The sequence below is a fragment of the Copadichromis virginalis genome, linkage group LG8 (assembly GCF_057382275.1).
Source record: "Copadichromis virginalis isolate Kocher_CV1m ecotype Utaka linkage group LG8, C_Virginalis_male_GT1.1, whole genome shotgun sequence".
NCBI classification, from domain to species: Eukaryota; Metazoa; Chordata; class Actinopteri; order Cichliformes; family Cichlidae; genus Copadichromis; species Copadichromis virginalis.
The window spans coordinates 13,278,811-13,303,960 of NC_140625.1; the positions used below are offsets into that span (position 1 = coordinate 13,278,811).

General features: G+C 40.0%; 2 protein-coding genes across 5 annotated transcripts; both read left to right on the forward strand.

The window, feature by feature from the left end:
• Positions 1-2,008: 2,008 nt before the first annotated feature.
• Positions 2,009-10,668, forward strand: LOC146702863 (protein kinase C and casein kinase substrate in neurons protein 3). Of its 2 annotated transcripts, none has more exons than XM_085465902.1 (10): positions 2,009-2,195; positions 3,671-3,741; positions 3,836-3,992; positions 4,244-4,479; positions 6,622-6,777; positions 7,134-7,309; positions 7,400-7,520; positions 8,242-8,309; positions 9,137-9,216; positions 10,047-10,668. In XM_085465902.1, exons 2-10 carry the CDS (start codon positions 3,685-3,687, stop codon positions 10,157-10,159), a joined length of 1,164 nt encoding a protein of 387 aa, XP_085322028.1. In that variant the 5' UTR covers positions 2,009-2,195; positions 3,671-3,684; the 3' UTR covers positions 10,160-10,668. The 2 variants fall into 2 exon arrangements, with proteins under 2 accessions (XP_085322028.1, XP_085322029.1); XM_085465903.1 differs by lacking the exon at positions 2,009-2,195 and adding an exon at positions 2,358-2,522.
• A 67-nt stretch (positions 10,669-10,735) lies between these two features.
• On the forward strand, positions 10,736-24,954 carry LOC146702864 (circularly permutated Ras protein 1-like). Of its 3 annotated transcripts, none has more exons than XM_085465900.1 (21): positions 10,736-11,842; positions 15,488-15,583; positions 16,533-16,742; positions 17,363-17,590; positions 17,684-17,806; positions 17,894-17,965; positions 18,104-18,177; positions 18,362-18,547; positions 18,640-18,681; positions 18,831-18,920; positions 19,361-19,512; positions 19,614-19,695; positions 20,082-20,212; positions 20,736-20,820; positions 20,912-21,018; positions 21,123-21,235; positions 22,151-22,268; positions 22,757-22,897; positions 24,422-24,506; positions 24,592-24,618; positions 24,714-24,954. In XM_085465900.1, exons 2-21 carry the CDS (start codon positions 15,499-15,501, stop codon positions 24,783-24,785), a joined length of 2,223 nt encoding a protein of 740 aa, XP_085322026.1. In that variant the 5' UTR covers positions 10,736-11,842; positions 15,488-15,498; the 3' UTR covers positions 24,786-24,954. The 3 variants fall into 3 exon arrangements, with proteins under 3 accessions (XP_085322026.1, XP_085322027.1, XP_085322025.1); XM_085465899.1 differs by lacking the exon at positions 10,736-11,842 and adding an exon at positions 15,119-15,282; XM_085465901.1 differs by lacking the exons at positions 10,736-11,842; positions 22,757-22,897; positions 24,422-24,506; positions 24,592-24,618; positions 24,714-24,954 and adding exons at positions 15,110-15,282; positions 21,952-22,033 and having other exon boundaries at positions 22,151-22,214.
• Positions 24,955-25,150: the final 196 nt, after the last annotated feature.

Genomic DNA, 25,150 nt, shown 5'->3' on the forward strand with positions numbered 1-25,150 from the left:
ACCAGGACACACAAAGTCACAAACTCTATTACTAGAGACATCTACCAAGTGAGAAAACAAACGCTTTCACAGTTTGGACACATTGACCCCTAAATGTTACTTATATACCCTGGATTTTTTTCTCAAAAAGACTTTAATGGAAGTCTCGTTCTAACCATATACACGTGCATATCTGTGCTTTCACTATGGATTTCAAACCTGTCCAGAAAGTCGCCATCCAATTCTGTGTCAGACTGACTTGTATGTCATGGGTGATGCTGATAACAGATGGGTCTCTGACTACAACCCAGAGACCAGACAGCAGTTATCAGTGTAAAAAGAAAGCACATGTGCATGCCTGAAGGAGGCAGATCAGGTCAGGAGCATGACCAGGAGTGTGCTCATTGTTTTTGTTTGTTTGCTTGCTTGCTTTTTGTTTTTCAACTGTCAACACTGTGTTCTACTGTAATGTCTTGCGATCTTCCAAGAAAAACCTCTGATGCAAAATGTGATACCTGCCATTGTGCATCAACTCAATTTACATGGAGAAGGCAGGAGGCTTTCGGCCATGTCTACACAGCTATCCCCCCCCCCCCCCCCCCCCAATACAAACTTGAATTCATACAGTGTTATCCTCTTCCCCAAAACAAAACTGAAGTGATGCTGTTTTGTTTGTTTGAAAAAATAGGATGCATCCCAAATGTGGAAATGCAAATGATAAAAACTGGAATTCCACAGAGCGATCCAAGTGTAGCAGGAGGCTTAGATATTTTCATTATACCTCATTAATCTCTGTCAGGACATACTGTGACTTTACTTGCTAGTTTAGTGAAGTTGTCAGAATTGAATAATTTTAGCAAAGACCCTTAAAGTTAAAAGAATGCTGTTATTTTCTTTCATCCATCTTCTTATCCTTATGGTCGGAGGGGGGTTGGAGCCCAGCACGGCTGTCATGGGGTGAGAAATGTGGTACACTCTGGACCGGTCAAAAGTTCTATCACAGGGCAAACACAAAAACAGACAAACCTTCACTACTGTGGTCAATGTGGAATCATGATTTACCCTAACATGTCTTTCGACTGTGCAGAGAACCCACGCATCTACATGGAGAACATGCAAGCATATGCACACAGAAAGGCTTAGATTCAAACCCCTCTTTGCAGCGCGACAACAGTGGCTATTGTTACAGTGGTTATTTCCATCTGCAGCAATTTATATTTGATGTCATGGATCTGTTCTGAGACCTCCTCCTGCCTTCCAATATGCATCTCTTCTGCAGCAGCTTGAGAAAGACCCCAGCACAGAACAGAGCAGGCATCAGTGTACATAAGGCACAAAAGGCATCTTTTGTACAGTCCAATACCTGCTGTGCACCAAAAAGCATACAGGCAATATTAATGGCAAGGAGTTAAAGAGACAGAAATTTCCCAAACTGACCAAATAGAGCTAAAAAAAGAACAAAATGAGCACTGGAATAAGAATAACTGGACTACCATAGGCTCCAAATCAATCACAATATTGTTTTATAACTTATTTAAAACTGCCAAAACGTAGCTGTGTTTGAAAATGTAACATGCCAATGTTGTGTTCACAACAGTTTCCACTGTTTCCAGCAAGCCTCAGCAAATCAATGAGACCAGCTAGAGACAGCAGTGAATAGAGTGTAAGTCTGGATGACACTGGTGCTCTCCTTTCACTCCTGGCTCGCATCCAAAAGAGTGCAGGGCAGAATAAACAGTGAGTAGGTGAACATGCTGCATGCTGTACTCTCTTTCTAGGCCCGACCAGAGAGAAGGGCAGGTCACGGTGGAGCATAGGGCTAATGTGGCAGTTCACGGGAGCCCCCCTCTGCCTAGCCCCCCTCCTGCTGTCACACTCTCACTAATAGGCTCACATGACTGTGTGCCACACTGACATGATTCTGTGACCAGTGAACAGTCAAAATGAAGGTTCAGCATCTCATTAGCACCATATTGAGAGAGACAGAGGGAGGGCCAGGCAGGGCAGAAAGAAGGAGGGGAGTTTCTTCCAGCTGTTTTTCTAATAACAGAGTGGAAAGAAAGTGAGACGGGGATAGTCACAGAGGGGGAGAAGAGCTAAACAAGCTGAAAAAGGATGGGGCTAAAGTAAAGGATCAGAAGAAAAAGAGGAAGAATAGTTTGTCGTAGCATGACTGCAAACTAGAAGCACAGCTGACGGGTAGGAGAGCGAGAAAGGTAAGTTTCGTCCTCCTCATTTGTTTGCCCTGAAGCTGTTTAGCATAGAATCAGCTACCATGCAAATGTTCTGATTTGTTTAACATTATTTTTCTCTTCCTACTGGCTTCTCTGCGTTTCACACCCACTTTGCGATCAACAACGTGTATGTGTAACTTTAAATGCCAAGGGAAAATTGGGTCAGTGAGAGAGGGAGAGGAGCATGTGTTAGAGGAGGAGAGGCACACTGGGAGAGGGGGAGATAGTCATGGAGAGAAATCCTCAGCAGCCCTTGAACTACAGTAACAAGTGGTCACTTGAGTAATCACTGGTGATTCAGAGAGAAATGTAAGTGCTGGTTGCTCCCTGGCATGAGTGCTCTGCTGCCACTTTTAATGCTTTCTTGGCTTGCGAATGCGAGTTTTTAAGAGTTAAAATACTTGAATGCATATGTCTGACAAACTATTTAAAACTTGTTCACATTTGTTCGCTTGTTGCTTCTCTTCCTTTCCTCTGCATGAACAGTAGAGTCAAGATGAAGCAAGTCTAGGTTGCGCCTGGGGGGACTTTTTTTAACCTTGTAGGAGCTCATAGAAAGTGAGAAAAATTAAGTCTAAACAAGATAATACAAGTACGGATACCAGCTATCTATAGAAAAGAAGCTATGAGTCTGACTCTCAGTCATGCTGAGTCTTGTGATGAGGTGTGGTTAGTCACTTTCATATTACTCAGCCAGCCATGTGTCAACGCGCTACCCAGACAGACAGAAGCCAGATTGTGACAAATTTGTGGATACATCTGCCTTCTTCTGTTCAGTTTCTCTTCTTCTGTCTGCCCAATGGGTCATACATAACATGCGGTGCAAATATGGCTGCTATGTGGACACTTTATTTCATTAAAATCACACTTTTTGTTGCCAGATCAGAAATCTGCCTCTGCACTCTTGCAGACATGATCTCTGAACTGAATGGCAACAAGAGTCAGAGTGGGAGACTGTTGGTACTAACAGGGCCTGTATTAGTCAGAGCAAATGGGAAAGATGACCTTTCCGCACTGTTTATTTTGGGAAGGCAACAGGAAGAATGTTAGAGCAGCTGTTCTATTCCTGCTGGCAGATCCCCGCCCCTGTGAATTCCAGTCTGCCACTGGAACGGCACTCCCCTTAATAGTGCAGGAAGACTCCAAGTAGGGGTTATCTGGGCATTGTACAGTATAAATTACACAAAACTGTACAAGTTGTGATGACAATGACATAAGCAAACACACAACTACAAAGCTTTGTCAGTTTTTGTTTCTGTCAGATGCACTTCCCATACAGGGGGAGCGGTTTTGTTTACTAGGAAACTGTACACATCACACAGTGCAGACGTCCAACCTGTTGCAATGATAATCAACGTCTTCTGCCTGCCAATAAAAACTCTCTTTCTCTGCCTGCTATGTATCCAAACCAGTCTAGCAACTATCTTCTATAACAAATCTTTTGCTTTATGAGACAGACGTGCTCCCAATAATGGCAAGCCTTCCCAAAGAGCCTCCCGAGGATGCCAGGAAACAGAGTTTCTGGATGGTGAGGATTATATTTATGGTTAAGAGTAGGTGTGCCTACTCGAAAAAATTGTTATTCTCACATATCATCAACATCTTTCCTGCTTTCCTACCAGCCAGGGAATTATGTACGCACAGTGCATCGAACTGAACGGTCCTTCCAGGCATGCAACGACATAGTGGCCTGCTTCATGGAGAGAGCAAAGGTAGAAAAACAGTACGCCCAGCAGCTCAGCCAGTGGAGCAGCAAGTGGAAGTCCATAGTGGATTCTCGTAAGTATAAGAAGCTATGTCATGGGAAGACATGTTGGCTTAAAAACAGACACTCCCAGGCCTTTTCTCACCATCTCTGTTCTCACAAAGTCAAAATTAGTACTGATTTTTATTTTATGAGCACATCTGTGCTTGCCTGAAATTTCAGTGTAAAAATTAAGGTCATTATTTCTTTATTAGTACCATGACTCATCACTGCACCCTGTGTTGTTTCATTCCTCATCCCCTCTATTTTTTTCCTGCTTCCTCAGGGCCACTTTATGGCTCCCTCATGAGAGCATGGCAGTGTTTCTTCACCTCCACTGAGCGTTTGTCCGCGCTCCATTCTTCCATTTCGCAGTCGCTAACTTCAGAGGAGGGAGTCCGGGTGAAGACCTGGCAAAAGGAGACCTTTCCAAAGAAAATCTTCTGCGGGTTCAGGGAGAGCTACGACACCAATACGAGTTTTTCACGTGCGCAGAAACCCTGGTCCAAGAAGCTTATGAAGGTGCAGCACACATACATCCACCACTGTGAACTTATAATGATGGTCTAGCAATACCAAACAGGCTGAATGTCCTCTTAGCTTTTGGCAATGTCATTTTCTTAATCAGCAAATGAAAGATATATCTAAGAAATAAACATAAGATATATCAGACACGCAGATGAAGACTGCCCAAGAAGACCTGAAATGTTTCTTTTTCCTAGCAGCCTGTTAGCTTCACTTAGCAGAAAAATAGAAAAAAAGAGATTTGGCTTCATTTTCAAGGTAGTAACCCAGCAAACATGCCAGTGTACGCCCTGTCCAGCAAACCCACACTTGTCCCACACAGGCCCCAAGGGACAATGTTTGCTGGGAAAATATTACAGCAAGAGGTTCTAGGTCCAAATCTGCCAGCCGGCTGCATCTTTTATGTTCTTGCTGTGCTTGCATGGGTTCTCTGCAGGTACTTTGGGTTCCTCCAAAAGTCCAAAGACAGGTTTATTGGTGATCCTAAATTGGCTGTAACCATACATTTAAGTATAAATGGTTGGCTAGCTCTCAGCTCCATGTGATGGACTGGAAGCCCATCCAGGCTACCCAGTAATAGTGAGGATAGGCTCCATGGCCCTCCCTCCTTGATAAGAAATAAAAGAAACACATTATACCACATTTGTTGATGATGTGGTTTTATGAGGAACTCCATATCAGATGTTAGACCACAGCTGCTGACTAGCTGCATGTTTTATTTAAAGAAATGAGAGGGCCGGTCGTAGATCGGCTCAGCTAGAGGGTTGCTCTGCTATGATTGGTTATTATGCTAATAACCATTTGAATAAACACTATGACAAATCATTTTAATATGTATTTAGTAAGTTTGATTGAAATTAACATTATAAGTAGCAATATACCACTTTGACTAGTTACATGACGTGATATCAGGATATCTATGATGTCGTTCTGACCAGTCTAAATAACAACTGTGTGCTAGGTTAGCATCTCAGGCTGAGATGGTATGCTGCAAGTAAATTACAGAGTCCTGGGTTTGAATTCGCCCTGAGCCCTTTGTCTCTGTCATCACTCAACTACCCTGTTGTCCTGTACCCCCCTTGAAAAAACGGATTTTTACAGCTTTCTGATGATACTAGCTAAGTGTTGAAGAAATTATAACTGAAAAAGGCATGAAATAGATCGATCTTATCATCAGCTCATCAACAAATCTGTAGCTGTAGCTTTGTTGTAGTAGAATGTTAATATGTACTCGCTGACTCCCAGTCCTCAGAGGTTTTGGTCCACATTGACACGATAGCATCACACAGTGGCTGCAGATTTTTGGGCTACACATACATGATGCCCATTCAATCACATCACAAAGGTGCTCTATTGGATTGAAATTGGGTGACTGTGGAGGCCGTCTGAGTACAGTAAACACATTCTTATGTTCATGAAACCAGATGGCAATGTTGTGGTTATAAAGAGATGAACATAGTCACTAACAGTATATTCAGGTATGCTGCGGTGTTTGAACATCGCTCAAATGGCACGAGAGGCACAAAAAGAGATGAGAAAATATCCCCCTTCATCGTTACACCACCTGCAGCTTGAACGGTTGATAAGAGATGGATCCATGCTTTTATGTTATTGATGTTTTATGTTATTCAAATTCTGACCCTTGAATTTCACAGCAGAGAATTCAAATTTATAAGCAGCTCTGTCATATAAGGCAGGCAGGTACACAACAACAAAGCGCCTTGAGGCGACTTTTGTTGTGATTTGGCGCTATATAAATAAAATTGAATTGAATTGAATTGAAGAGTCACCGAAACCTTTTGGACACAGACTATTTCCTGGTGAAATCTGAGTATTGACTTATCTGACTTTCCTGTATATAAAAATGATGTAATGCAACTAACTAGCTATAGTGGATGGACCTTATTATTTACTTTTTAGCAGATCAACAGTAGTTAAGCTCAGTTTAGTTCCAGTACAAAGATAAACTAATCGTGGCAAAAGCTTTGTACTTAAATGATAGATGTAAGTGGCCTTAACCTTTTTAATCTAACTCTCAGCAAAAAATGAAGAAGAAAGAATCTGGCTAAAAACTGCATATTTACTAAATCTGTTTTCCATCAAATAAATAATATTTACATGCAAATGTATATTCAACAGCTGGAGAAGGTTCGAGTTGCATACCACAAGGTCTGTCAGAGGGAGCAAGCAGCTCTGGAGAAAGAAAAGCAAGCAAACGAAAACTCTGAGATGAGCCAAGAGAAAAAGCAGAAGATGACTGAGGCCAGAGAGAAGGCCACGGAGGAGAAGGAAATGGTGAGGAGAGATGTTTAATCATTGCAACATTTCACTCAGTCACGCATGTTTAATTAGGGATGCATTGATAGGACTTCTAATTTCACCATTTCTTATTCACAACTCATATCTGCTGATATTTACTCAGTTGAAAAATTCTAAACACGAGCCCCAGCCTTCAGTTTTTGTTCCAAGCAATTTCCTTCTATGGAGATGTGTTATTGTTACTCTGCTCAGTGTTTATGGAGCACAGCATGGGAACAGCAGAGAGCATCAGATGATTTATACGTATTAGATTCTCTGTTAAAGCCACACAGCGGAGGTTCTTCCTGGGGAGGATACTCAACTTTGCATCATGCAGCTGTTTCTGCCTGCAGGCTAGAGATAAATATGAGAAAATCCTGGAGGACGTGTCGACCTACACACCTCGATATATGGAGGAGATGGAAGCCATTTTTGAAGAGTCGCAGGAAGAGGAGAGGAAGAGGATCAGCTTTCTCAAGCAAGTCTTCCTGTCCATCCATAGACACTTGGATGTCACCAACAATGAAAGGTGAGCAACTTGAATCCTTGAATGCTTATGTGTACAAATTACTTATTAGCATAAGTGGTAGCGTTGACTGTCTTTTCATCTTTGTGCCAGTGTCAAGGCAGTTTACAGTGAGCTCCACCAAACTTTAATGGCCATTGATGAGCAAGATGATCTCAAATGGTGGAAGAACAATCACGGTCCAGGCATGCCCACCGACTGGCCAAAGATTGAGGTACACAGACATGTAAACAGCTGTATTATTCTATGTGCGACATAAACACTATATACTAATTGAGTCTATTGTGTTTATGTCGATATTTTGTATACATATACTATACATATAAACAAATTTCATAACCTTAAGTGTATCCACAATAAATATCCACTTATGAAACGTTTTGGCTGTTGCAGTTTTTTATATTAGAAAGGTCTTATATTTAATTTAATAGCAAGAGTGCTAAGCTATCAGCTAATGCTACCTAGTTTAGCTGAATCACAGACACGGTATGTTAGCGCTAAAATACAAATAAAATAACTTTTACTCACCAGAACTTGAGGGCAAACCTGTTGTAGATGGCAGAGCAATACTATTTGTCAGATAATTAAATTAACGTGAAAACCCCACGAAAATAGCAGAGCAGTCTAGTTCAGTGAGATGAAGCCTAGCAGACAGTTAGCTGCCTAGTTATCACCAACCGTCACTGCTAATAATGCGCAACTTTAAGCCTTCTTTTAAAAACATCATCTCGGCAATTATAATTAAAGGGGAAATTAGCTGATAAAAACAATAATACTAGGTGGTAAACATGTTAATTTCTACTGTAAATTTGGGAATTTTAATATGCAAGGTGTTTTGAATTCAGAGCCATGAATTGTGTTTTTGCAGCTCATTTTTGCAGTTTTTGTCAGGGAGCTACATGTTAACCTATATATTCTTTTTCATGTTACATCAGGAATGGGTCCCACCAGTAAAAAAGCTCAAGCGAAAGAAGAGAGCCCAAAAAGGAAAGGAAAGCCGACCGTAAGTTACCCCAAGTGGTGTGTGTGCTCTTATACAGTTCTGTAAAAAACTATCTACACCATCCATAGGAATTAAGAAGATAATTAGCAGCCAAAAACCATCAAGTAACCAAATGCATTTGCTTAATTTTTCATCAGTAAGTTTATCACCTGCAAAAATCAAAAAGCTACAGGACTTAACGTGTTAAATGTTAAAGTTTATGACTGAACAATTGGAAAAGTATGGCTTGTTTGGAAGGATTGCCATCTCATATCAACTGTCACCGCTGGTGGAGGTGTGCTTTTTTGGGTTTGTTTTCAGCCAAAGGACCTGAACAGTTTGCAGACATTGAGTTGACCATGAACTAGAATACCAAAGTATTCTAGAGTAAAATGTAAGGACATCTGTCTGATAGCTGGATCAAGCAACAGGACAACGATCCTACGCACAGCAGTGAATCTACAACAATGGCGGAAAAGGAAAAGAATCAAAGGTGTTGCGATGGTCCAGTCAAAGTCTGACTGAAACGTTGTGGCAGATCTTTACAGGAGCTGGATATAAATGAATACTCTCAAACCTCAATGAGATGAAGCAAGGTTGTAAAAAAGATTAAGTCAAAATTCCTCTGCAATAACGTGAGTCACACAGAAAATGATTACTTTGAGTTATTGCTGCTGAAGGTAATTCTACAAGTTGCTGAATCATAGGGTATAGTTAGTTATTCACGCTATGCAGTCCTGTGAAAACTTTCTTTTTCACGTCTGAATAAATAATAATGATCCAGAGGTGGACAATACATTTTTCCGCCTGATTCATATTCCTCGTTTTTACTTTTCCTCTCCTCCTAGTGTGATGATTGGGGGTGTGAAGGTGCGAGCTTTGTACGACTACGTGGGAGAGGAGGGTGATGAGCTGTCCTTTAAAGCAGGTGACACATACAGTGTGACGCAACAACGCCATTTTATTCTCGGTGTAAAGACAAGATGTTTATGCCAAATTACAACCGCCACATCAACATAAATACGCGTAGGAGGACAGAATTGTAATCAGTCCTTCTAAAATGATGATAGACGGGCTGGTGAACACAAGTGTGCTGTGTGGAATTACTAATGTGATATTTTATGGTTTATGCTGCTGTAGTTTCATTTTAATAACTTGTAAATGGCCACGGGAAAAGTATGGAGTAAAATTAAGCTGAATGAATATGATTTGTGCATAAAAATGTAAACAAACAAGAGCTTGTTAATGCTTTTATGCTGATCATTATTTCACTAAATTCAACTTGGATCTTTTTTTATTATCTCTTGAATGATACACCAAAAAAGCATGCAATGTGGATCATGAAATTAATAGACTGTGTGCATGTGGCTTACCAGAAAAAGGTTAGGACCCACTGCCCTAGGGTGCCGAAATCTTAACCGCAGAAAAACACAAGACAGCATTTGCAAGGTTGCCTGGAAACCCATATCTGAACCACAGGATGACACATGGAGCAAAAAACAACTGTTACTGTCAGTTAAGCCAACATGAAACCTAAACAGATGTGTGTTTTTATTCCCTGCACACTTCCACGCTTGTTTATTTTAGTGCTGTGTAACAGCAAGATGTCCAAACTCTAATATTCTTTTATATATATGACTCCAATCTCCTTTTGAAATATGTCTTTACAACATCAGTTGAATTTTTGCCTTAATTAACATTAATTTCACCGTGTTGTATGCCCATAACTGAACTGAGTTTTGTTCTGTTTGATGCCAGGTGAGGTATTCCTGAAGGTCGAGGAAGAGGACGATCAAGGCTGGTGCCGAGGAGCACTGAGCGGTGGGAAGGAGGGGTTCTACCCAGCTAATTATGTTGAAGTTGCAGAGTGATATTAACACTGTTCAACATATTATGCCCTGAACCTTTTTCTTACAAAGACTTGGTTTTTAAATTCTTTATAAATACCACTTATTTATCGTCTAAGATGTTGTCACACTGATGTTGAGCTTGTGTCATATAGTATCTGTTCTCAGACATTTTTTTAATGTTTAAGGCCTTAATATCGAAACCCACTTGATTAAAGTACATCTTCAATATGAATTAACTTATGAGAGAATAGAATGTACTGTTTCTGCTGGATGTGCATATGTGTGAGTGTGTTTGCATGTTAAGAGAAAACACAAGAAAATAAGAGAAGATATTTATTTACTGCCATCATGCCTCAGTCATTAGATCACTGTAATACAGATGAAGCTGATAGTGATTGTTGGGGTTTACACAAGTGCAAGTTTACAATGATGTGTGCATGCAATGTTAATGCCTATTTCAATATTAAGCGCAGAAAATTGCTTGATTGCAGGAGGAATTATCAAAATAAAAGTAATCTCTTCCTCTGTTCTATTTTGTTGCCGCCTACTTTTTGTTGCTTGTGGTTCTTACTTGACTGAGCAGAATAATCTCTGTGCAGATTTTGAAATACAGAAAATACAGTACCAGTATATATGGTAAAAACCAAGCCTATACCTCTAATTATCTTGAAAAAAAGCAATAATAATAAAGAAATAAATGTTTGTACAACTCTAACAAGCTCAAGGTCAATACTTGATGTGACTACCTTTATTCTTCAACATTGCCTAAACTCTCAGGAAAACCTTCGTGTTAAGTAGTCATCTGGAAGATTTCTCCAGGCTTCTTGAAGAACATTCAAATCTCTTCTTTGGATGTTTTTTCCTTTTGTTCCATTCTCTGTCAAGATGATCCCACACTGCTTCGATATTGTTGAGGGCTTAGTTCTAGGGAGATTCTGCTGTCTGTTTTCTACCCAGATATGCTTTCACCTGGGTGGCTGTAGCTAGGTAGGACAGGTCATCTACTAATCGTGAAGGCTGGTGGTTCAATCGCTGACTACTCTGCATGCCAAATATCCTAAACCCGAGTTGCTCTCTGATGCATCCATTGGAGCGTGAATTTTGGATAGAAAACACTTAAGTAGGAAAAAGTATAGAAAAAAAGTGCTTGAGTGAATGAGGCATGTTGTGTAAAGTACTTTGAGTGCACAGGTAGTGTTTTTTATTGCACTGGCAGTGGGTTTGGGATCATTGCCAGATGGTATTGCATGGTGAAATAAAATCTGACTATACTTTTCTGCATTCATGATTTCAACAGTTTGACAAAACGACACTGGGGAGGCCGATCCATAACTAGATAGTCTTCCATTGTGTGTTTTTACAGGCTCGTACATATATAGCAGAGCTTCTGAGACCTATTAGCTGTCATATCATAATTAAGAAGAACGCCGACTCAAATGCAGGACTCTATGCTGGCAGTGGTTTACAGATTTTATTTACTGGTAATGTGGGAATAGAAATAATTAACTCCAGTAAGTGTAGCTCAATGGGAACGAGACAGGAGTTCAACTGCAATTTTAATTTGGGTGGAATAGAATTTAATTCTTACTTTCACAGATTGGTGACTACATGTGAAGGTTTACAGCCAGAAGAATCCAGGAGGAGATGGAGAACATTTTCGGGGAAATCTTTTCCAAACCAAGAATACCAGTCAGAGAGAAACAGGTAAGCGTGATGAATCAGGACCAGAGACGTCTTTTTGAATAATCCAGCTTCAGTTATAAAACTACAAAAAGAAATAATGAAAGGGCAAAAAAGTTGATCAAATTACTAATAACCAGCCAGTCCTTAAATAATGCACTGCCTGATTATGTGAATTGACTGAAGGTGTGAACCCCAGGAATCCCAGCACCATCCAAAGGGTGGGTCAGACAGAAAATCAAGTCCATCCCTCCAACTGAGTTTATAGAAACACACTGAGAAAGACAAAAAAAGAAAAAGAAAAGAAGAGAAAAACCCTCCTGGCCAGTTGGGACCATGACAGTTAGCCTGTCAGATAATCTGATTATAATCTGACACCATTATTTTAAAACTAGAGATGGCACGATACCACTTTTTTATGTCCGATACCGATACCGATATCATAAATTTGGATATCTGCCGATACAGATATGAATCCGATATGGTATTTTTTAATCAACAAAACTGTTTTTTAAATATCTTGCTGCATTTTGTATAAGTTCATACTCAAGTTTAAAACAACAACTACACTAAAGCTATTCTGTTATACCTGTATGCAAAAAAAAATATTTCATAGTACAGCAATACTGATCAATCTAATAAACTTAAACCTACACCATCCTCCCTATTCTGGTATTTTAAAGAGTACTTAGCATAAATATTAAGCAACCTAACTAATAGGGTTCCAACTCCCAGCAACAACAAAAATAAATAAATAAAAAATAGGGAACCACCCCTCACGCTCCACCTCATGATGCTTAATCGACGTAATCAACCTTAATTTGATGCAGTGTGAAAAAAAAAATGCACAGAAATCAATTATTTTTCAAGAAATATTAAATAGATTCAACATCTTTCTTCAACAAAATTGCAGACTGCACAGATGGTACCTTCCCAAAGGAAAAAGTAGTATAGCTTACTAGGGTATATTAGACTTAATAGTTACTATATACAGTAATGGACTTCTATTCATTTTGCATCAAATTAAAACTTTGGCTGTCAGATAATTATTTATTAAAAGCTAGACATTTTAAATGAGAATAAGAAAGAAAAGTATGTCTTTGTTCCCCCTTTTCCCTGTTCATGCCCTATCGGCCCCCCTGGCTAAACTTTGCTAGATCCGCCCCTGCATAGTTACCAGCTGTCAGCTACGTAGAAAAAGATCCTGGAGTAGAAAGTAATATTAAATACATTCTAACAACAGCTGATCAAGGTTAAACGCGCTGGTTTCCTCTTTCTGGTGCAAAGTGGGCCAAAAGCAAACAAGAGAGACGGACTAGCGACAGAAAAGCCGATCAGCTGATCGTTAAGCAGTTTCATGATTGAAGTAGCAGCAAGAAGAGGCAGTCGCTCCATATATCGCTTGTTAAGCTTAACGCAGGAATGCTTTACAAAAATTCAGAGATGGACTTACACACTTGCTTTACTTCTCTCGGGATAACTTTGTCGGAGATGAAATGCCGGGTTGCTAGCGAAGCTCCAAATGCTATGCAGACCACCAACAGGTCCCGCATGCCACAGCCGCTCTATCACGTGATCCATACTGCTCCGACGTGCTAACCTGAGGTGAGTTACGGTGTGTTGCAAGTTTTGTGAGGTGCTTTCGTGATATTTAATGGATCGGATTACATTTTTTATTTTTCTCCGATATCCGATCCAGTAATTTAGGTCAGTATCGGACCGATACCGATACGTAATATCGGATCGGTCCATCTCTATTTAAAACCAGAGGTGATTATGCTTTTGAGGTTCTAGTACATAAACTCTGGAACACATTCAGGTACTTAAGGTCAGCTGAATCAGTGGTTTGTTTTAAATGGTCACTTTTTAGTTAACCATGTGATTGACCGTGTGTCTGTGTGCTGCAATATGTATTATTGTTTTGAATGTGTGGTTTTATTCAAACTGTGAAGCACTTTGTAACTGTTTGTCACTGTAAAACAAAAGTGCTATACAAATATAGTTATCATATCATTTCTTTTTCCAGATCTAGTGAATGCTTTTGTCATTGTCAAGCTGGAAAATGAAGCTGTTGCCAATCACTTACCAGATGGTATTGCATGGTGAATCAAAATCTGACAGCACTTTTCTGTGTTCGTAATTCTGTCAATTTTGACAAAATCTCCAACACCCATGGCTGAAATGCAATCCTAAACCATGACTGAGCCTCTACCATGTTTTACAGACACTCACTGCTGTACCTCTCGCCTGACCGCCTTTGTACAATCTGACAGTTTAAACCAAAAATGTAAATATTGGATTGTCACTTCATGAGATGAGTTGCCATTGATTTAAGTGCAGTTCTTCCGTAATTTGGTACATTTGAGCCTTTTCTCACAGTTTCCTTCCCTAAGAATGGCTTCTTTGCAGCCACCCTTCCACTGAGAGCATTTCTGATGAGGCTTCAGTGAACAGTAGATGGATCAACTGAAGACTCAGATGCCTCTGTCGGATCTTGTGTCAGATCTTTGCTGGATTTTTTCCCGTTTCTTAGCGCATGATGACAGAAAAAGATACTGTTCATCTGCTGTAGGTTTTTTAGTAGATCTGCCACTAGTTTTTTAGGGTTTTTTTAGAGCACATTGCACAACATGCTGATATAGTCCAGGTTTCTGGCCAGTAGCCAAATGGTTTGGCAATTGGCCATGATTTTGGAAACAAATCATCTGTTTTACAACAGGCTGCTAGTAACAAAGTGCCTAAAGATACAATTTACAACTGCTTTGTAAATTTCTTTTTCTGTAATTTTTTTGTTATTTATGTTTGTTATGTTTTAGTTATGTAGTTGGCACCTTTTTTATGTTTGAAAGATTCATAGGTCAGTGTTAGCTGGCTTAACAAACAAAACCCCTCCTGATCAGGTACAAGGACTGAACTGAAAATGGGTGTTTGTCCAGAGAGGATTGTGATATACTGAAGTAAGAAAAAAAGAAAATTTAAAAAACCCACAAAAAACTAAAAAATTCATAGTTGAATTTTGTGCCAACATTTTGGATGACAGCGTAAATGTTGTACCCCACTTCTCCACCTATGACAGCTGGAATAGGCTCCAGCCATCCCTCTGTGACCATGAATTAGATGGATGGATGGATGGATTGTTATGGTTGGAATAACCAGTAGGTGAAGTAGAAAATAAGTTTAAAACTGGAGGTTTAAAAAAGACACAAATGTTCCTGTTTCCCAGCACATTCATCCATTTTGCCAACACTCGGGATATTTTTTAAGCACAGTTGGGTAAACACCCTCACAGCAAACTACGAGTGAAGTCTCTTGAGGAAAGAAACCTGTTGGATGAGATGTCTGAGACATAACTCAATGAAAGACACGACGCAGAACAGCAACTGAAACATTTCTGAGACCAGACGGAGTTGAAAGTATATTTTTCGCTGTACTGTACGGATTGAATTCAAAGAACTTTCTATGTTGTAAGTACTTTTACTTACTTGTGTTTAAAGAATCCGTTCATGTCACCTAATTTTGTTTTCCTTTTTTTTTTTCTTTTTTTTTTACAGTAGTTGCAACTCAGGGACATCTGTGCTAACAGTTATTTAAATACTTTGGGTGGGACTGCGTCCTGATTTAAATGTCACTCATTGTCTTGTTTAATCGCGTCATTTCTGTCACTGGCAGGTAGAGTCACGATGGAATTTGCTTGTGGGTTTGTTTATGTGCCGCCATCATTGAGTCAGAAGGAGAGACGCTATCCAAACATCACTAAACGTTCAGGTATGATCTCAGTCAAACACCGGCATGCGTTACCACAGGGGAAATTTAAGTTATGGAAGTCATACTAATTTTTTAAAATTCAGATGTTACATTCCTGTGTCAACTTGTTTTTTGCTTCTGTCCCACTGGCTGCTAAATAGACACAGACACTTTACAGTTGGTCAACTCTGACAAAAGAAAGTATTTCAGCTATGCGTAACAAGAACAGGAAACATCAGATTCTGCAGTTGCAGGTTTAAATAGACACTGCTGATGGTGAAATCCTTCTAATAGACACAAAGCTGATACTTTCAGCTACATTTGTAACCTGTTTACTGTCTCTGCCAAAGGAAATGTTTGAAGTTGTTAGCTAGTATAAAACTATGAAAACAGATTAAAGAACATATAAGCACAAAATAACAACTTTCATATCAGTTCATTTTATTTTTTATTTCAAACATATACATTCACCATCATTACATAATATCATTGTTTGAAAAGGAGTAGGCAGAAGTATACACTTATTTGACCCTACCCCCTCAAATTTTACCTCTAATTCATTTAAATTTATTTTAGTCTTAAATTAAACAAACAAACAAATGAAACAAAAGCAAAGCAAAGCAAAACAAAAAAACATCATGATATAGTTTCTTTCATATAAATAAAAACAGACTATTTAAATTTGCAGACTTTAGATATTTGCTTTGAATATCACACGCTGATGATGCATAACTACGTAAAAGTATCTGTAGGTGGATTTTTCTTTCATCTGAGCTTTCTGGACGACTGTTTGGTCGTCCCATTATTCAAGCAGTTGCACACATCCTCTCCTGTGTGTATTAGAGTAGAGCTTACTTTTACGTAGTTTACTCAGTAAAAGCCACCTGAGTCACAGCACAAAGGTCAACACTGCACAGATTTTTCTTTTTATTCTATTCTATTAATTTGTATTTTGTTTGTTTTTTATTAGCTCTTCTTCCTCCTAATCCTCGGCTTCGTCCTCAGTCTCCTCCTCCTCCGCCGCCTGTCCCACCAAGAAAGCACCTTGAGACAGAGTCAGAAAATAGCAAGGATGTGAAGAAAGTCCTGGAGAACTCTGTTTTCTATGAAAATACTATACTGGCAGCAGCTTCTTTGAACAGTGTAAAACCTGAGCAGCCAACACCACCTAAAAAGACAGGTACAGTGAATGTAGCACTGATATTGTCATTTGAATGTATTATTTTAAACTGCTCACACTACATTTAGCATCCAACCACACAGAAACCACACATAAAGGTTGGATGCTATTTTATCAGTTACTTAGACTAATGCAGCCATTTTTAAGAGTTCTTTTTGTGGTCATTGCTGTTGTGGTTGTTTAAAAAAACAAACACACACACATATACACACACAACAGGGTTGCACTGTGGTGCAGTGGTTATTACTTGATCTCACAGCAAGAAGCTCCTGGGTTCAAACTCCTTGTAGGGTCGGAACTTTCTACATTTCCTGTTTTATTTTGTAGTTTTTTTTTCATCCTTTGTGTCTTGTGTTTAGTTTTACTTCCTCTCTGTTCCCTGATTATGTCCAGCTGTGTGCCATCACCCTCCTGTTTCCCATTCCCCTGATTACCCTCCTTGTGTATAAATAAGCATGTCTCCTTCCCGCTATGTTGGCTTTGTTGTAATAAACCTTCATCTTTTGCGCCTTCATGTCAGCCTTTGAGTCTTAGGTTTGGGTTCTTACTGTGCCTCATTAGCACAATCTGCAGTTTAGTAGATTTATGATCAACACTCTGTTTCTGCTTGTTTTTACCAGCTCTTCTTCCACCTCCCCTGAAAACCAGATCAGAGCCATGTTCTTACGACCAGCCGCTCATTTGCCCTCAATCAAGTATCATCAACCAAGAACTTGCCTATGATGTCCCAAAAACTGAGCCGGATTTAAATGCACAACCCCAGGACCCAAACTACTCTAACAGTGTACCAGAAGGCACTGGTGGCGAAGTGAACCTGCCGGCTGATTCTGGCATTGTGTCATCACAAGGTAAAAGGCAACATTCTTTATCTTATTAACACAGTTTAATTTGATTGGACATCCTCATCCAGATCATCCTCCTTTCTTCTCCTCTCATCTTAGCCCGAGTCATCCCTCCAAGACCTGAATTCATGAATTTAGTCCCCGAGTACATAATGCCGTTACCTTCGTCCCACTCACTTCCTTCAACCTCTCCGAACACTCCTCTATCCCCTAGTGCTAAAGGTGATTACAGCAGTCCCTGCTGAGCCATTACAAAACTGATGTAGTATGAAATGCATATTTTTAATGCTTAATTTATTCCAAACCCAGAATCAGCAGATCTGCCAGGAAATCCTAATGTTGTTCTTGTAAGTTTAGGAAAATTACTCTCAGAGGAAAAAGGTAAGTAAACCTTTATCACCACATCAACATCATACCAATAAAAATTAATCTGATTGGCTGTGATTCTGTTTTTGAAAAAATCTAGTTTGATTTCAGTTCATACTTCATGGTGGCAATGACCTTTTTGTTCTTTTCCAGTTGACCCCATACAGGGAGTACACAGCCTCTGCTCCCAATGTGGCTCCGTGGTGGACACTTGCTATGACAATACGGTAATTGCATCGTATTAAACCTGAAAACCGATAACTATTAATTCACATTTCAGAGGCGCTGATCTCAGAAATGGATAACCTGAAAGAAGCGTGCACATTGTTGATCACATCATAAGGAAACATGGACAACTTGTCTGGTTTAAATGATCCTGAGTTTGTGTTCTCTCCTTTTGCTGCATTTCAGGTTGATGAGTGTTATTTCTGTAAATCCTCCAGTTTTTCCAACACGCCCAGTTTACTGCAGAGTCCTCTAAATGGTTACCAGGACGAACTCTTTTTACTCAATCCTAATGAAAAGCCTTTGTGCGATACGGATCCTCTGCTGCTCTTCTGCATTGATGTATCAGGCTCAATGAAAATCACCTCCGAGGTACAACAACACTACAGACACTTGGCATCACGAGGCTGTTTGTGACAGCAGGTGTTCATGAATACAACCTGTGGCGTCTCTACTGTTTTTAGGTGTCAGAGGGAGAGCATACTGTGAATAAATCCCGTCTCCAGGTGAGTTGTCTTTCTTTTTTCTCCTTATTTTGAAGTTACCTTGAAGGATTTGCCAGTTGAAATCTGTGGCTGAGAATTTTTGTGTGATATTATTTTTGACAATTATGTGAAGAGACGCTACAAATCAAAGATTGTTCTATTCTAACCAGTTTGTCCAAGAAGCTGTGTCACTGTGCGTTGAGAGATTAAACGATCAACAACCTGGCACAAGAGTGGGGCTCATCTCCTTCAACCATGAGGTACATACGTGACGCTGTTTGCATCTCCACTGCCTGCTCCTGAGCAGAGTCATGCTGACCTTACATTTTGTGTTAGGAGGAAGAAGAACAAGCACAAACTAGGCTAGCTGTTGTCGCAAACTATGATCATAATACTATTTACTGCAAACTACCTGCTGTGACGAGGCTAATGGTCTCTGTCACTAGGCAGGTAACCTTCTGTACCTTGTTCTTCTCTCTGATAGGAGGAGGAGTGAGGTGAGGTGGAAGCTGTAAAATTATTATAAGTTTTCACTTCAGTGTACAAAACAGCTGCTTCACTGGAATTTTCCTTGTCTAAAATCATTAAATGCTGTTTTTTACGGTGGATTTTATTTGATTCTCCTCACTGTTTTCTTTATTATCTGGTATAAACTTATTTATTACTACTTTTTTTCATCTTTCGGTGTTTGCATCTTCAGGTGACAATGCACGGATATGAGAATTTCAAATCACGTTGTCTGAGTGGGGCTCAGTTGATTGAAAGCCTTTATTTGAAAGAGATTGCAGCCAGTTTTCCTAGTCCACCTCCACTTTCACAGACAAAGGAGTATTTAGAAAGACAAGTTGTGGGGTATGGAAAAAAAATTCTTTTTTTAAAAAATTTGATGTTTTGTTTTAATTAGATTATTGCATTATATGTATTGATCTTCCTATTGCTGATTTATTTGAAAGACTGTCTGCAAGTGGAGCCACCGCTCTGGGTCCAGCTGCTCTGCTTGCAATTGCAATTGCCTCCAGACAACCAGGCTCAAAGGTAAGTTTGGCCAACAAATCAGTTTTTATCCAGTTTATGCGTCCTGCTTACCTGCTTGAATCTTATGTCACAACACTAATGAGAATTTGGGCCTTTGGCTGATGGAGCTTCTTTAGGATTTTGTAATTTTACGGGTAAGTGAGCAGGATAAAGGCAGGCAGGAAACAAAGAGTGAGAGCAAGGTGGAAAATATGCAACAAATCTCTCCAGCTAGACTCAAACTGCTTTTTATTTTACCTACCAAAAGTGGATTGAACCATATAGTTAGCTGGGCTATATAAATATTTACTGCATGAAAATGTTTTAAGACCTCCTTGTGGTAATCAATTACAGTTCAGCTTTCTAAACAGTGCATTCCCGATTCTCTTTCCCTGTTGATCTTGAAGGTGATTATCTGTACAGACGGGAAAGCCAACACAGAGTTAGGAAATCTAGAAGTGGAAGACACCGATGCTCTTACTCCCGTCTCATCTACCATCTTCTACCAGGAGCTGGGAGAGTTTGCTGCTGATAACGGGTGAGCACATACCTCTAACTAAATTTTCCACGTCAGGCATGTCTAATTCACTTAAGTTTGAACTTGAGTGGGCCAGACATGATTGATTGATTGATTGGTAATTTATTTCAACATGTGAACAATATACAAGTACATTTAGAAAAGAAAATGATAAATGTGTAAAATTACAGAAAATATCTTTACTCTGGACCCACTGAAAAAACATGAATTTAAATAATAGATCATGTAAAAACAGGAAATTTTCTGTCATTTAACAGTTTATCACATACTGCTGTAAAACTTGAATACAGTGAAAAGTCCCCCTTCATCCAGTGGGCCAGAGTGGAGTCTTTGGTGGGCCTGTTCTGGCTCCGCGAGCCCTATGTTTGACACCGCTGCTCTACGCTAACGTAAAAAGAGACAGTGAATGAACTTGTTGAGGCAGTTATGTATTTAAGTCTCTATTAAAAGCACTAGTACTCATATTACCCAATGAAAGGTCTCGATGCACTGTGATGATCCTCAGATTTCTTCTTTTTTTTAGCGTCACAGTGTCTGTGCTGTCCATAGAGGGAACAGACTGTAGACTGGATGAGCTGGGGAAACTTGCTGATCGTACTAGAGGAAAGGTAAGGCGCACTGTAACCATGGCGAAGCATATGACTCATCAAATCATGCACAATCTCATGGTGTCAATCTGTGCTTTCCCTTTGAGTCTAGGTGGTAATAGCCAGTCCCAGCAGGCTGCATCCAGAGTTTGAGCAGATCATTCAAAACCGGACCATTGCCACACACTGTACTGTAATTATACTGCTGCCAAAATCAATGTGAGAGCTGCACTGCACATAATTACTTAAAATGAGCTCATTGAATTGGTCCTCTAGAGATTTAAATGACCCTAAGCACTGAGTCATGTTCTCCTTGGGTAAAGGTGCATGAAGGGAGAGAAGGAGGCAGGACACAAAGGGACCAGACAGGTGGGGAATGTGGACCCAGATACAGACATCACCTTCCAGTTTAGAGCAAATGAAAAGGTCTCAGAAGGTGAGGAAAATAAACACTCTTATAGACTGACGCCACTGGCTCGTTTATTTTCTCAGTTTCAGCTGCAGTTGTGCTGAATTTCTCAATAATATCGCAGCTGCCGCGTGTTGCCAGGTCTTTGAGGAAAGTGTGACATGTGGTGATTTCTGTTGTTGCCAACCATGAAAAACAGAAATTTCAGTTTGAGATCATTGCAACACTGCAAAGTGAGACGCAGCCAGAGTCACAGCATCTGAACATAAACTAACAAAGCAAACATAACAAAATGGACCCAGACATGTTACACTGATAACTGGGACTTGGAAAAACAAGACAATAACAACTAAGAAACAGGGAAAAAATACAGCAGAGGAAAAAGAAGATTTCAGTAAATTAAGTCATGGTTCCCTGACTTCTACTCTGATCCCACCATGGCTGTGCATTTTCTTTAGTGTGTCCAGCTGTATTTTATAGAGACGAAATCCCTGTGGCAAAACACATTGGTAAAAGGCTCTTCCATCTAGTGTTGGTAAATTACCATCTGAATTTATTCAACATAAACAGATTCACTTACAGGCCAAATTCAACTCGGGATCACTGAACACTTGCCTTGAGGGATTTAGCCTGAATTCTGAGATATGTGCATCAGATGGGCGAAAAATGCTTCATTTGATCCAAACTGACCAGGGACTGATCATGCAGGCCAGAGCAACATTTAACTCATTTACCCACCACAGATAGTCTCAGCCGGGAGGGCAGGGAGAGAGAGTCAGGGGAATGACACGCAGGAAACAGTGTGGCGCAGATTCACACGCAGGGGTAATTGCAGATTTTACTCATACCTCTTGAGTTAAAATATTCATACAGCTCGTTTTGTTTTGTTTTTAAACTGTCAAATCACTCCTTTTTTTTTTTTTTTTTTTTTTTTCTTTATAGTGCCGCCACCATCTCCTAATAGCCGTGTATCCATCCAGCTGCAGATCAAGTACAGGCAGAGGAATGGGCGGACCATGCTCAGACTGATAACTGCAGACCGGGAAGTTACTGATGACGGGTGATAATGCCAAATCTTTAATTACAATGCTTTATTTACTTTTTAGTTTTGAATTCTCCTCCACTTGCAGCTTTACTACACAGAGATATTTGCATGTCTATGGATGGCTTAAACAAGCCATTATCTTCTGACATCTTTAATCAGCGAGACGTTCTGCCCCTCAGGACAACAAGTGATTAGATGTATTATTTTATGGCAATTTCAGTGAACCTTTAGGCAAAGCAGGTTTCGATAATCCAAGGAGACTGACTGTTGCTGAGATACCAGAGCTTTCGTGCAGAAATAATGCCTCATCCATTCTAACATTTAGTTACACAGTAAATGAAGCGCTCAGCCCAGTCTTCACACGCTCAGTGAAGGTCATGCAATTCATCGTCTGAGCAGATCCAGAGAGGGGCCTGTGTGTTTTTCCACATTAACATAATGGCAATGCCGATGCAGTAAATGTTGAGAAGCACTCTTGTGAACACATTGTGCCCCCTCCCCAGCTCGGCAGTGCTGTCCTCACTGTGTCTGGCCATCATTCAGCTCAACTCGTCACAAGCCAGCGCCGCTCTGGCTGTCAGAGGTCGCTTGCTCTACGCCAGGAGGGAAGGAGACATGCAGAAGCAGCTTATTGAGAGAGCGATGTGAGTAGCAGCAGGGACCTCTGACTGAAGGCCATCGTTTTATGCTGAATTCTGACATTTAATAAGGCTGAATCGACAGACAAAATGACACAAGTATGAAAATAAGAAGGTGAAAAAATGAGTTTAAGCACATTTGGCATTATGTGGTATTTAGATGAGAAATATGACTGCGTTGAGAAGCAGAAGCTCAGGCGCTTCCTGTGCTTTTAAGACCATTATTATCCCAGACTTTCTGATTCAAAGGTTACCCTGCATCTTGGTTTTTCACTTTTTCCTTTTAAATTGTATTAAATGTTCTCATGTTGACTTTATTTACAGTGCTGTGCAAAAGTCTTGAGTCACCAAAAATGCTTTATTTGATGGAAATATAGTTTATCAAGCAAAAACAGTTTGTGCAATTTTAACAAGGTTGAATCACATATTTAATCATATCACATTAGTAATAGTAATATCACTTTCTCACTTAGTTGTATGCATGTGTGCTACAAATGGGCCTTATGGTCTCACACTGTAACAGATATTGAGGCTCCATCTGCTTAAATCACTTCAAAACGCTCACTGTGTGCGTTGCAGGTTATTGTTAAAGTTTCCACAACAAAGGTCGATATTTGGTGTGGAAACCTTTATTCTTAAACACAGCCTGAAGTCTCGTAGTTGAGCTTTCTTGTCATTTCTTTTAAGCAGTCCTCAGGAATAGTTCTCCAGGGTTCTTGAAGAACACTCAAAGTTCTTCTTTGGATGTTGGCTGTCTTTTGTTCTGTTTTCTGCCCACACTGGTTCAATAATGTTCATGTTGGGGCTCTGGGGAGGCCAATTCATGACTGATGGTGTTCCACTCTGTGCTTGGGATCATTGTCATACTGAAAAATAAAGCCACTGCCAATCAGATGCTTTCCAGATTGTAATGCATGGTGAAACAAAATCTCGCTGGTATATTTTGCATTCATATTTCCAGCAATTTTGACAAAATCTCCAACACCACTGCCTGAAATGCAACCCCAAACTTTGACAGAGCCGCCATCGTGTTTTACAGATGGCGTTAGACAATCACTGCTGTTCCTCTCGCCTGACCGCATCCATATATTTTGAGAATTCAACCTAAAAATGTAACATTTATGGGCTCATCGCTCCATAAAACCTGTTCAGTGCAGTTCTTGTGTAATTTGGCACACATCAGCCTTTTTCTCCTGTTTCTCTTCCTTAAGAATGGCTTCTTCATAGCCACCTTTCCACTGAGGCCATTTCTGATGAGGCTTCAGTGAACAGCAGATGCATCAACTGAAGGGTCAGATGCATCTCTCAGGTCCTGTGTCAGATCATTTCTAAAAATAAATGAATAAATAAATGAAAGAAGGAAAAGCAGCCAATGTCCAAAGGCATCAAGAAATCCAGAACCTATTGCTCAAGACCACTATGAAGAAATGAAGATTGGGTCAAGGCTTTTGCACAGAACTGTATGTTTTATATTCCTTATCTTGGTAATATCAAGATAATGATTTATGCATAATGTTTGTCTGTTTTCAGAAAGCATAACCACAGTGCAGAGGCAGAACAAACATACAACGAATGGGTTAAAACCATGGAGCCGATTTACACCAACTGCACACAGGTGAGCTTTTACTGTGTGTTTTTATTATTAGATTGAATGCATCACATTAGACTTCTTTTACACTTAATTCCTTTCCCCTCCCCAGAAAAACACCGTCAGCTCAGACTCACAGGTAATTCATTCTCTTATACTGCTTCTCATTAGAATACTTACTATGCTGTCCAGATTCCTTTTTCTATAAATCCTCCTTTCTTCTCTTCCCGCCAGTCTATCACAGACGCTGCTGCAGCGCTGTTCTACACCATGAAGCAGAGAAACAAGAAATCTATCTCAGAATAAACACAAGCCCAGCCAACTGTCCTCCTTCCCCTTTTACCTCGTTGGAAAGCAACTCGAGTCTGAATGCCGAGGCCAAATGCTGCACTTAGACTTTGATTATTTGGCTGGATGGATATCCCTCAAATATTTCACATTGTAAATAATGCATTACAGTATATCTCACACCTCATTTCTCATGCTTGATTTTTTTTTTTTATGTTACACAAGAAAACTACTGATGCAGTTTTACAGTTAGAACTGCTTTTGTGTTTGACAGTGTCGCTTGCGCCTGAGTTTGTGCACTGACCAAGTAAAGACATGATTCAGAAACACCACCATGAAGCCAACACCCAGATCCTTTATGTCAGCAAAATAGATCTCATAGC